The following is a 12,115-nucleotide window of genomic DNA, read 5'->3' on the forward strand; positions in this document are numbered from 1 at the left end:
GGATGTCCCTGAGTGCCATCAACTCACTGGCAAGTTAAAGAAACAATGTAATGTCTTTAATCTGTACAAAAACTTAAAAAAATCATTTTATTTGTTTTTAATCATTTTACTGGGGGCTCATATAGCTCTTATCACAATCCAGACATACATCCACTGTGTCAAGCATATTTGTACATTTGTTGCCATCATAGTTTTCAAAACATTTTCTTTCTAGTTGAACTTTTGGTATCACATTGCGGACGGATCCTGAGTTTACTCATGTCTCGCATGCCATCTGTTACAGACAGATCACGAGATAACTCGTGATTTCTACACACTGTCTTCAGATGCTATCTGCTTTGATATATTTTAACTCCTTCATCTATTTAGGTGCTTATATCAGTAGTGAATGTATCAAACTCAATTGTCTTCATGCGATATATAAATATGATACAAAGTTGATGAGATGTACACCCATTTATGGTTTAATGCAAAAAAAACAACAACCTAACAGCCGAAAAAATACACGACCACTTGGGTTTAAGTTGGTAAAAAAAATATTGTCTTTAATGTGGTATCAGCTCCTCATTCCCTACCCCTCCCTCATGTACCTTTGATGATTTATAAATATTCTTTCATGTCTCACACTGACCAATGTCTCCCTTTACCCACTTTTCTGTTATCCATCGCTCTGGGAGGGGGTTACATGTAGATCATTGTGATCTGCTCCCCTTCCTCCCCCCACCACCCACCTGGTATGGCTACTCGCATTATTGGTCCTGAGGGCTTTCTGTCCTGGATTCCCTGTTTCGGGCTTATCTGTACCACTTGGACAAAAACATGTGTATCCTCTTGGGGCTATTTTCAGTGACTTTCCTCCCCATGAGAATAGGGTTCACTTTTTCTTTCAGGTCTCCCCAGTTCATGAGCGAAAAAATAAGAAGTCTCTATCCGACAGGAATTCAGACCCTTAGTCGAACAGACCCAATATGCAGAGGAAAGCCTTAAAGTGACCCTCAGCTGTGCAGGGGCACCCCCCCCCCAGGATAAAGTGATCTTCAGCTGTGCAGGGGCACCCCCCCCCCAGGATAAAGTGACCCTCAGCTGTGGACCATCTTGCTACATGAACAAACACTTGTCCATTTATGAACGGGAACCTGGGCCTACTCGTATTGTGAAAATACCAGGCTGTGCTCATTTGTGCAGCCAGGACTATGAAGTTGCACGTACCGGTGTTACTGCAGTTATGACCTACCTACTGGCTACTTCAGGAATCAGCCAGGAAAACGCCTTTCTTCCCATAGTCCTCGTATTATCAACAACATGAAACCACGAGTAAAAATACTTTAGTCCTACCTTCCTTCTTTAGCTACTTTCCCATTAGTAAACAGTGTCATTTCTATAAGGAAAAATAATGGTTCCTTTTGGGCCAAACCTGGACCGAGTACTTGGAAGTCGAAGACAAGGTTGCTTTTGTGCACTGTAGATCTGAGAGCAGCTTCTGCCCTCATTAACACCAACAGCAGCCGTAAAAATGCGGTTATGCTAAGGCACGGAGTGAACCCCAGTGGATTAAGTCCCTTGAGTTTAATGTATTGTCATCAGTTTCAAACCAGCTCTAAGAGGCCCTGGATCTTGGTTTTCCCACTGGTGTTGAAAGGTCTGCGCCAACTACAGTCGTTGGCTCACCTCGCCGGGAAAATGAACTCATCTCATAGAGCCGGCCAGGTGTTCCCTAGGTGAGGGAAACAAGGAGAAGCTGACCTGCATTTTGTATTCTGACAGCAAATTTTTTAAATGCAAAACTACTGAATGCACCTCTAAGAGGAAGACTTAGGTCCCTTCTCCAACAGTCTGATGAGTAACCTATTTTTAAAAGCACAGGCAGGATCAACACACATCTAATACATCTGGCCTTTCTCAGCCAAGAGAGCTGTGGAAACCAGCCAGTTTAAAGGACCATTTGTCATGGTGTTGTAAAGCCTCCACCCTTTTCTGACCCCCCAGCAGAGTGGTGGACATGGTAAAACGAGAGGCGCAAACAGCTCTGTCTTTCTTCCACTGCCACACACAGCCTAGATGTTACTCACTCAGGTGGCCTGAGGTCCCCGACTCAGTCGCTTTTCTCCGTCCATCTCCTTCCCCTGCAGGAAGCCAAGGGAAGGCATGTGAGAGATGCAGTGTCGGCATGACCTTCAATTCAGCTGAGCATGAACCTGATTCACGAAGCGGACGCTCTGCGGGTGTTTGCTGTCTGCGTGCCACCTGCCACCGGTCCCTCTGCCGCGGCACAAGGCTTCTCACTCACTTCTGTCTCTTGCCTTCAATTAAGGCAGAGGCTCTGCTTATTTATTAACAACCAGGAGAAAGGAGTTTTTAAAAATATTTATTACATTTGGTTCTAGAAATGATAGAAAGTAAAAATCGGTACAATTCTGCCGCATAGCTTTAGCAAGGCGGATTCAGCCTTTCACGTTGGAGAAGAGCTGTTTATGCCTGGAATGCAAACACCGGAGCAGCTGGTGACAGGGTGACACAGTTGACAGATGGAGCCCTTGTCCAGCTTTACAGTCCCCTTCTCTGACATTACTTATTTCTGGGCAAATACCAGTCTGGGGGAAAGAGTCTGACCATAAAAGGCACCGCAAGTAAAAAGGAGGCCTTAATAAAAACAGCAGCAAATGCTTACATTAAGGGAGTGGGGTAAGGGCAGCCTTCTCAATGCAGCTCTTCTGCAAGGACGGACTAGAAATGCAAAGGCTTTATTGCAACTGAAAAGTCTATCAACATTCACCTGAACCTGGCCAACGAGCGAAGTGAGGCCGTCACTGCTGAGGCCGCTTGAGCATGCTGGAGTCCGGTTTCTGCCCTTGGGAGGGGAGGGGCTCGCACTGGTCATCCAGTCCAGGCTGGTGGGTGTGCGTTAAAACGCACGCTGTGCACTGCACTCCGTTCACGAATGCGTGCTAACAAGAATGCAGGCACCACAACGGCTACTTCCCACCAATGTCCAGTCGAGCGAGTGATTTACTGTCAGAGAAGCACCTGAAATACAGTCTGACCCATTTGATCGTCTCCCCTCAGGTTTGTGTATGTGTACAAACGTTGCAAATTACTGATTTAAGCTACTACAAACTTAAAAATATACAAATAATCTTTGACTGCAAAGACAGCCCCTTCCTCCTGAAGCCGGATCTGCCGGAGGTGAGAGAAGAATGGGGGGCAGGCAGCAGGTGCTCAACGGAGCCAGGTGGTGTTGAGCTGGGTTTGGTTCTTGATGCTCGTGTCCATTTTCAGCACTTCGCGGATGGCCATGGTGGCATATGTGGAAGGCGGAAGCGAAAAATCCATCTTTAGAGCCTTGTACTTGCCTTCTGCTGGGAAAGAAAGAATAGTCAGGAAACGAGAGCAGCTGCAGAGACCACAGTCATAAAATCCCCAAACAAGGAGCGTGCTTCTTTCTCAGGCCGGAGAGCAGACGTAGGTCAGTGTGCACAACGCCCAGGGGAGCGGCGGGCCGGGCGGTGATCTTCCAGGGAAGCCCGTGGAAAGGGCAGACAACAGGAGACAGAAATGCACGTATAGTCAATTAAAAGAAAAAAAAAGAGGAGGGGGGGAGGCCAGGATCAAAGGGGAAATTAAAATAAAATATATAGAAAATTAAAAAATAAAAGTCAATGCTTTGATTCTTCCTGGATTCTCACAATAACTCTGAAAAGACAAGGAAAGATTCAGTCACCTAATACTGCCCCTAAACAAACCAACTGGCGCCAGGCCGACCCACAGAGACCCCAGGGAGAAGAGAGGAACTTCCCCAGAGGGGTTTCAAGGCTGTGATCTTTCGGAAGTTCACCGCCAGGCCTTTCTTGTGAGGTGCCTCCGCATGGGTTCAGACTGCCCACCTTTGGGTTCGTAGCTGAGCACTTGGCCATTTGTGCCGCCCAGGGGCTGCCTCCTTAACCATTTACACCTGTGCTTGTTCTCAGCAGAGTTCATGGTTTCAGCCACAGGCTAGATTAGTGGAGGTTAAAAGAACAGGTTTAGTTTCTAGCTTAGGTTGTCCTATGTGAAACAGTTCAAAGCTGACAGAGACGAGAAACAGTCTGTCATAGCAGAATGCTACAGGGAGAGCAGAGAAGGACACATTTAGCAAAGTCAATTGATATAGTCTGTAGCTATTGCAATATAGCTTTAAACATTTATATTATAACGATAACTTTAAAAGGCCAAGAGGGCAATGGGGCGGGGGCACACTGGCTTCAACAAGCTTCACGATCATTGGAGCTGTCGATTCAGAGGATCAGGAAGGTAGAGAGGCAGCTCTCCTAGTGATGACAGAACTAACGTGAGGGCCGTTTTCCTCAGGAAAGCCCACCGTTCCAAGTCCGTGAGGGGAAGACGTGCTATTTGAAGCAGCTTTAGCAGTTTAGTGAATGAGGAAGAGTTGACTTGGAGACTCAAGTTTAGGAAGGAAACAAAGATGGCTACATTAGTAATGAACGAGAAATTATAAGAGAACTATGGTGTAATCAGGGAAAAGAGTGTAAAAATCACAAAGAGCAGCCATTTTGACAGATATTCTTCAAGGAAACAAGTTATCAGGGGGGCTTATTAGGAAGCAGTTTGAAGAGAAACAAGAGCTGCCCCTGGAGGACAGGGCCAGGGAACCTGCTCCATCCAAACAATGCCTTTTCTCCTCCTCCTCGGAGGGCAGCCAGGCACGTCTTACCAGACTCCTCTCCAGTCTGCCCTACAGCTCTCATCCTGCCCCTTCAGAGGCTTTGCTCCCCAAACTTAAAGGGATACAATCTGAGTCCCCCAGTTTTGACATGGCAAAAATCAAAGAGCAGGAAATGCTTTCCGGATGGGTCAGAGAGAGAAAAGCAATAATCAGAGGATCACAATTAATCTACAGGACTCATTATCTCTAAGAGTCGCAGCTGCCTTGAGACCAGAAGAACTTGATGATGGCTGGTCCCACAAGCAAACGCTCTGACCAGATCCACAGGAGGAAGTCGGACAGAGAGGGAACAAGAGGCCGGACTGAACTACCAAATCTCAAAGAATCCTGGCTTACGGCCCCTACTGAAATGGCAGGAATCCCCCCAGCCTACTGGCCCGAGACACTCAAATCCTGAACAGAAAGAATTCCTGAAGTCACCTATTTTTTTTTTCAAGCATTGTCTTGGGTAAAAGTTTATACAGCAAATTAGTTTCCCACTTAACCATTTCTGTCCTTCCATACATCCTCATCTTTGTTTCGGGGCAAATGTTGTCCCTTTGGTCTCTCGGAGTTGATTGTCCTAAGAAGCACATTCTTTGTGCGTGTGAATGCTTGTTTTATACGCCGATCTATTATTTGGCTGAAAGGTGACCTCTGGGAGTAGCCTTCACTCCAGTATTCAAGAGTATTTTAGGGCAATGGTTTCAGGGTTCTTCTAGTGCCTAACAGTCAAATCCCAGAGTCTGGGGTTATTAGGAATTTGAATTCTGTTTCACATGTTTTCCCTCTTCTCACAAGGCCCTTCGAGTGTGACACTGGTTGTGGTGGCGGCTGTAGTTTGTGTGAGCCTTTGGCTTTGTGGACGGATTTCTTTGTGTTACTGTCTCTATCACTCTCCTTTGTTCATGATGGGATGAGGTCAAGTTGTATCTTAGATGTCCACTTACAAGTTTTTAAGACCCCAACCTCTATTCACCAAACAAGAATGTAGAATATTATGGTTTTGTTTCTTTCCCCCAATAGTTTTATTGACACATCATTTACATATCATACAATCGAATAGTTCAATCTATCAAGGGCAGTGCACAATCACCACCACATCCATCTTAAAGCACCCCTCCCCCTAGCATTATTGTTTTGTGAATCTTGTGCCAGTTGACCTAGACGACCTATGGAGCCGTTATACATCTGTGTGCGTGCTCGGGTGGAGGATCGCTCGTGGTGTGGTAGGTAACTGGAGACTTGGTAACCTCAAGATCAGCACTTGGAACCTACCAGCCAACCCACTAGGGAAAGATGGAGCTTTCCGCTCCTATAAAGACTGACAGCCTCAGGAAATACACAGGGGCAGTTTTATCCTGTCCTACAGGGTCAACTGTTTATGCATAGGCTTCTTCTACAAATAAAACCCACCCAACTTAGCTAGAGAGACTCCTTATTAAATTTATATGCATTTTGTATGATAGCTTCTCTTAAACTGCCCTGGAGTTATTGACATGATAAAGGACCAGGCGTCCTAACAAGAATAAAATTCTAACGCTGACAGCCTCTCAGACAACATGCTCTGGAAACTCCAAGTTACTGGCGGGAGACTTGCCCAGGAGCCATCCTTGCTTTCTTGAGTGGAGGCTTCGCCATGGGGCCCAGTCTCAGGATTTCCAAGTCTTCAGGAAGATTCCCTTGTCGTCAACCCCCAAGGTTGAGCTAAAGCCTGGCTCCTACAGATCGCTGGCAACTCCATCAGAAGTACTATGGGTTCTGGTTCTGAGAGTGCATTCTGCCTCAAGAGCAGCGGTTCTCAAGAGAGCTACACTGAGACCATTGGAAAACACCTATTTCCCATGGTCTTCTGAACCGAGACACCGCTCCTCTATCCATCTCCAGGCAGGCCCACCACATGCAGATACACCCACCTACGAGTACCCGGCATGAAGACTGTTACCCATGCTACACGATGCTTCAAGACAAAATTTCATTTATTTGTAATCAGAAATGAGTATTGTACAATATATGATTACATATTGTTTTGTGATTCATCACTATGCTTTAATTATGTTCAATTTGTAACAATGAAAATACATCCTGCATATCAGATATTTACATGGCGATTGATAACAGTAGCAACGTGACAGTTAAGAAGCAGCTACAAAAATAATTTCAAGGATGGGGGTCACCACCACATGAGGAACTGTATCCAAGGGTCGCAGCATTAGGAAGGTTGAGAACCACTGCTCAAGAGGAATCTCATTGAAAGCTGTGGCTGGCCCAGACTACTGCTCTAACAACAAACCAACCAGACGCCGCTTCCTGGAAGCGAAGGAGCCAGCATGGCTGAGACTGAGCAAACTTACCAGAAGCAAAAACTGGGGGTGGTTTCCCTTCCAGGTTGTCCACATCGGTGTTGAAAAGTGGGATTTTAGGATCATCATATGCGACAACTTCCCTTTAAAACACACAAAGAAAGAGTTTCGTTTGTGAACTTTCATGAAAAGGTACTAAGTTGCTCACCACCATTTTTGTAGCAGGAAGTATAGGCCCAGGTGTAGAGAGCATTCAGTAACAGCGGAAAGCCTGACCGTACCTGTAAGTATTGCCTTTTATGATTATAGAACAAGATGACAGTTGACCCAGCTTAAATGAAAAATGCAAAATGCTTTTCTAGAATGGAAATTGTTTTAATAGGAGGTGCTAAAACGTGAACATCATTTTGTCCAGATGTAAAAACATTTCTTCCAGAGTGGTTCTAACTACCAGGAACGTCTTGTTGCTCTGGAGGGGTACAGGAAGGCATGGCCTGACTGCCGCTCTCTTACCCGAACCGCAGAGAACGACACAACTCCCAGTGCTGGATGCGTCCATGCTGGCGGTCTGCTCATTCGTTCAGGATTCACTGTCTTAAACTACCCAATAAAGGTTTAGGCAATATAAGGTACGACAAGTACCCTTTTCACTCTGGAAGTCCTTCAAAACCATCAGATTAGTCTTTGGAACTCAGTTCGTTCTGAGCATAGAATGGCTCGAAGGCAGTGGTGCTCAGCCTTCCAAAGGCCGCGACCCTTTCATACAGTTCCTATGTTGCGGTGCCCCCCCCCCAACCATAACATTATTTTCATTGCTACTTCATCACTAATTTTGCTACTGTGATGAATCAGGTGACTCCTGTAAAAGGGTCGTTCGACCCCAAGTTGAGAGTTGCTGTTCTAGGAAACCAGTCTTTAGCACTAAGAAAAGTGTGCATTTTATACACTGCAGTAAAAGCAAACTGGCTGCCAATGAAGTGATTCTGACTCGTATGGGACAGAGAAGAACTGTCCCTATGGGTGTCCGAGACTGCAATTTTATGGGAGTAGAAAGCCTTATCTTTCTCAGGAGGAGCAGATAGTAGTTTTGAACTGCTGACCCTGTGGTTAGACATAACCTACTACACCCCCTGGGCTCCTGTTGTCTACACGGCTCTTTGGTAACTTAATGTTCATGAAAAGGAAAACTAAGTCACTTTTACTATTTGTTTGCATTCAAAATGACACCACACTATTCCTCGATGATCTGAAAATTCCCAGTCTCATGAGTGGTGACAGCAACAACTAACATTCACAGAACACTGTGTGCCAGGGCCTAAGCAGCGGCTGAGCCCTTTGACAGCAATGCAGCTCTGCTGCGTTCCAGACTACAACTTACCAGCCGACGTTCTGAGGGCGAACAATGATCTTTCGGTAGGCCCCCGATAAAGAATAATCTCGGATTTTGTGTCTCATGTTGTCAATATCAAGGTGGTCAGCTGTGAGCATTTCCCTGTAGGCGTCACTAACTAATACAAAACATATCATGTTAGCCAGTCTGCAGCCCGCCAGCAAGTGACGTGGCACCAGACCACACATGCAATAAAGCGCAAGTTCACTGGGATCGCCCTCCCACCCCAGTTTGCAGCCCAAAGCATGCTCTCTAGACCCAGACCTCAGCGACTCAGTAGAGGAAAAGAGCATGTCTCCAGCTTAGGGCTGGGCACCTTCTAAGTTGCCTGAATGTAGTCAGCCAGAGTAGCTGTGGCATCTGTTTCCCAAGGTTGCTACAAAAGGTCATTTTATCTGAAGTCGCTAAACCATTCATTTATATGTGCTCCGAGTTGGAATATATACAAATGCTCTAAACTCTTCCTGGAAGAAGGTAGTCATAAATAAATGTATAAAAATAAGAGACCCTGTTGGAACACCATCTGGTTCACCCTTGCATCTGAGCAGAAATTTTTGCTATAACACCTGAGAGAGGAAGTCATCCAGCCTTTGCTTGAATGTTTCCATTTACCAGGCTCTTATTTCTTGGTGACGCAAGCAACTTTTCCCAGGTTAAAATATGACTTCTTGTAACTCGTCGATTGTTTGGAACACAGAGAACTAACCCTATCCATGTGCAATAATAAGTACTGGGACTTTAAGTCGCCATTCTGGGCCAGACTGCCTCCCTCTGTTCCATCCTCCTTTGCCATTTCTCTATTTTCCATCAAACTCCTTCTTGGTCCCAGGGAGCACAGGCTCAACAGCCACTCCGGACCATTTTTCTAGAGACCACTATCAACTGGATCTTTTCTAGCTCTGCAACAGCTCTTAGACTATAAACATGAGAATTTATATTGAACATCATTAAATGCCAGCTGCAGTTCTCTTTATTTATATTTTCACACGGTTTATAGGACTTTGCTTTGCACGGCTCACAAACACAGTATGTAGATTTGTTTACTCACGTTATTCACAAAAAAATGTTGACAGAACAGTCTTCAAAGAAAGAGCTCTCATCACACACTGAGAAAAACTGAGGCTTCCTGATCAACCTCTTGGCTGAGAGGTCAAGGAAGCCTGACTGGAAGAACTGTGTCCTGAATATTTCTGATCCTGAATTGTAACCCGTTAGCTGCCCTAATAAGCCCTCTAATCTTGAGTACAGTCTGTGAGTTGTGTGGCGACTGCACCAGAAACCAGCTGAGAAATAAGAGCGTCTAGTGGGTCGGATGGTTGCTATCCAAACTGGAAAAGGATGGAAGGTAGAGACATGGTTGACCTCTGCCTCCAGGAATGCCTTGGGGGGACATTGAGTTTGAGTCTCCTTGCTCTTGTTAAGTCAAAGGAGGTCAGATGCTGTCCCCACAACAATGAACATTTCTTTTTTTTTTTCCAATGAACATTCCTTAATTTAAAAAGTACTATCAAATTAAAAGTTCTTACCATCCACTTTTTGAATGGATATAACAAACCTCTTTTTCACCCTCATGCGAAATAATGAAATTCAGGAATTAAAATAACAATTCCATTCATGCTAACACCACCACCTCTACTGTCATAGGAATACATTTTAGAAGACTTTTTATAAATAATCAATTTATATGTTTAAAATCTACATACTACTCTCAAGTCTTATGGAAATCAAAGTTCCAAGATTTGATTTTTTTCCCTCCCCTTTCCACTCCTGGCAGCCCATGGCTTTCTTCTAACTACTTCCCCCACAGACAACGTACTTTGATGCTTCGGGTAGATAACATCGAAGCCAGGCAAGGGCATCACCACGTCGTGGATGGAGTAATTTGAGACATCATCTTCCTCAATATACGTGGCTGTGGCTGTAAATTTACAAAGGAGCAAATTAAGGAAACAGCCCCACATGTCCTGACTTCAATCTTTTGCGCATATATGCAAGCCAGAAGGGCAGGCTCACACAGGGTCAGAGGCCGGGGAGGCATAGGACAGCCAGTTAGCATGGATGCGCCCCCATCCTTGCCATCCACCAAGAAATCAAAACCAACTTTTGAGAAAAATTTGAATTTTTTAATGAAAATGGAAAATATTTTATTTCTGAGCTGTATTCTTGTCCTTGGAGAAGGTCTACTTAAAAATAATATTCAGCTCAATTTTGCCTTCAGAAACACATTGCAAAGTACGATTTGGAAAGTCATCACTGAATTGTTTTTTGCTCAAAGAATGGTTTTAAAAATGAGGTCGGCCTGTTTTGAGGCTAAAAGAGGTGGCCCACTGGAGTGCTCTTGGCAACAAAACAACAACACGCGCACACACACAGTGCAGTCAGTATTGTTGTTTTCAGGGGCCTTCAAACGGCAGGAGCCACTGCCCGGCCCTGCGCCAGCCTCACAACGGTTCTGTGGGAGCTAGCGTCAGCAGCCCATGCCACACCATCTTGTCAAGGGTCTTCCTCTTTTTCGCTACCCAACTTGGCGTCCTTTCCCAGGGTCCGATCCCTCAATCAGTACTGAATGAGGAAAATATATTACATTGGGGGGTGGGGAAATCATTAAACTTTTTGAACAAACAATTGAAAAGCCGCAGTAGGTTTATAGGGCTGCGGGCACGGGGAGTGGACAGGAGGTGGGCCCCACGTGAGGGTAGCCACCAGCTGCACTGAGAGGGGCACCGCATGCAGGCATGCAACAGAGAGGCAGGTAAGCACGCCCCTGAACCCCTGCCTGTTCTTTTTCAGCCAGCTGTGGAGTCGAACACCTGAAAATCACGACGCATTCACTTCAAAGCAATACTGTGAACGGCCCCTGGAAGGGCTAAGTGGAGGGCTTCACACCAAGTCTGGCGCACAGTAAGGGCCCAAGAGCATGCAGACTTTTCAGTGTTGTACGACCATTCCTGGCACAGAGTGAGCAATCCGCAATGCTCCTCCGATCATATAGCCCACACATAAAGGGAGCTCCTGTCTGGCGTGGGCTTACAGAAACTCTTTTCAAAAGCGGCCAGCAAGCGGAGACCCACGAAGGCTCCAGAAGTCTGCAGTTACCTGCTAGACCCACATTAGTATGGATTAGTATTGGAAAGGATTTATGCCGTGGGCTATGGATTTGAATTGTGTCTCTCAAAGAGGTATGTTGAAGTCCTAACCCCCTGGTACCTGTGAGCAGGACTATGGAAATAGGGCCAATGAAGATACTGTCTGTTAACATGAGGTCATACTGGGGCACAACTCCCAGAAAACTCAGCTGCCATCAAGTGGATTCCGACTCCCAGTGGCCACAGAGCAGACCTTCCTCTGTGGGTTCCCGAGACTGTAACTCACGATGGGAGTAGAACACCTCGTCTTTCTCCTGCAGGGCAGGAGCACCTGGTGGCTTCTAACTGCTTGTTGGCCTTGCAGGTAACAGCCCAACGAGGAACCGACCATTGTGGGGAGGGAGCCCACATCCAATCTGAGTCCTTGTAAAAGGCAGGATGCCACATGGAGATGCAAACACTGGATAAGCCAAGGCAGGTCTGGGGTGGAGACAAGAAAGGATCTTTCCCTACCCTTCCTGGGGAAGTAAGGCCTAAATAACTTTGATTTATTAAGACATCCAGTCTCTGAAACCACAAGACCAGAAATTTGTTCTTATAAGCTCCTCAACGTGTGGTGTCTTGTATGGGCCCCCTA

General features: G+C 45.8%; 1 protein-coding gene across 2 annotated transcripts in view; it reads right to left on the reverse strand.

Moving 5' to 3' along the window:
* Nucleotides 1-2,348: 2,348 nt before the first annotated feature.
* Nucleotides 2,349-12,115, reverse strand: part of PUS7 (pseudouridine synthase 7) — a 57,981-nt gene continuing 48,214 nt past the window's right edge. Inside the window, exons 13-16 of one of the 2 annotated variants that reach the window (XM_075558527.1) lie at nt 10,209-10,310; nt 8,381-8,510; nt 7,054-7,145; nt 2,349-3,356 (exon numbers count right to left, since the gene is read on the reverse strand). In XM_075558527.1, the coding sequence (XP_075414642.1) occupies nt 3,217-3,356; nt 7,054-7,145; nt 8,381-8,510; nt 10,209-10,310 (464 nt within the window). In that variant the 3' untranslated portion in view covers nt 2,349-3,216. The remainder of the gene's footprint in view (nt 3,357-7,053; nt 7,146-8,380; nt 8,511-10,208; nt 10,311-12,115) is intronic. The other variant, XM_075558528.1, reaches the window with a different exon arrangement.

This window comes from Tenrec ecaudatus, chromosome 9 (assembly GCF_050624435.1).
Source record: "Tenrec ecaudatus isolate mTenEca1 chromosome 9, mTenEca1.hap1, whole genome shotgun sequence".
Classification (NCBI taxonomy): Eukaryota; Metazoa; Chordata; class Mammalia; order Afrosoricida; family Tenrecidae; genus Tenrec; species Tenrec ecaudatus.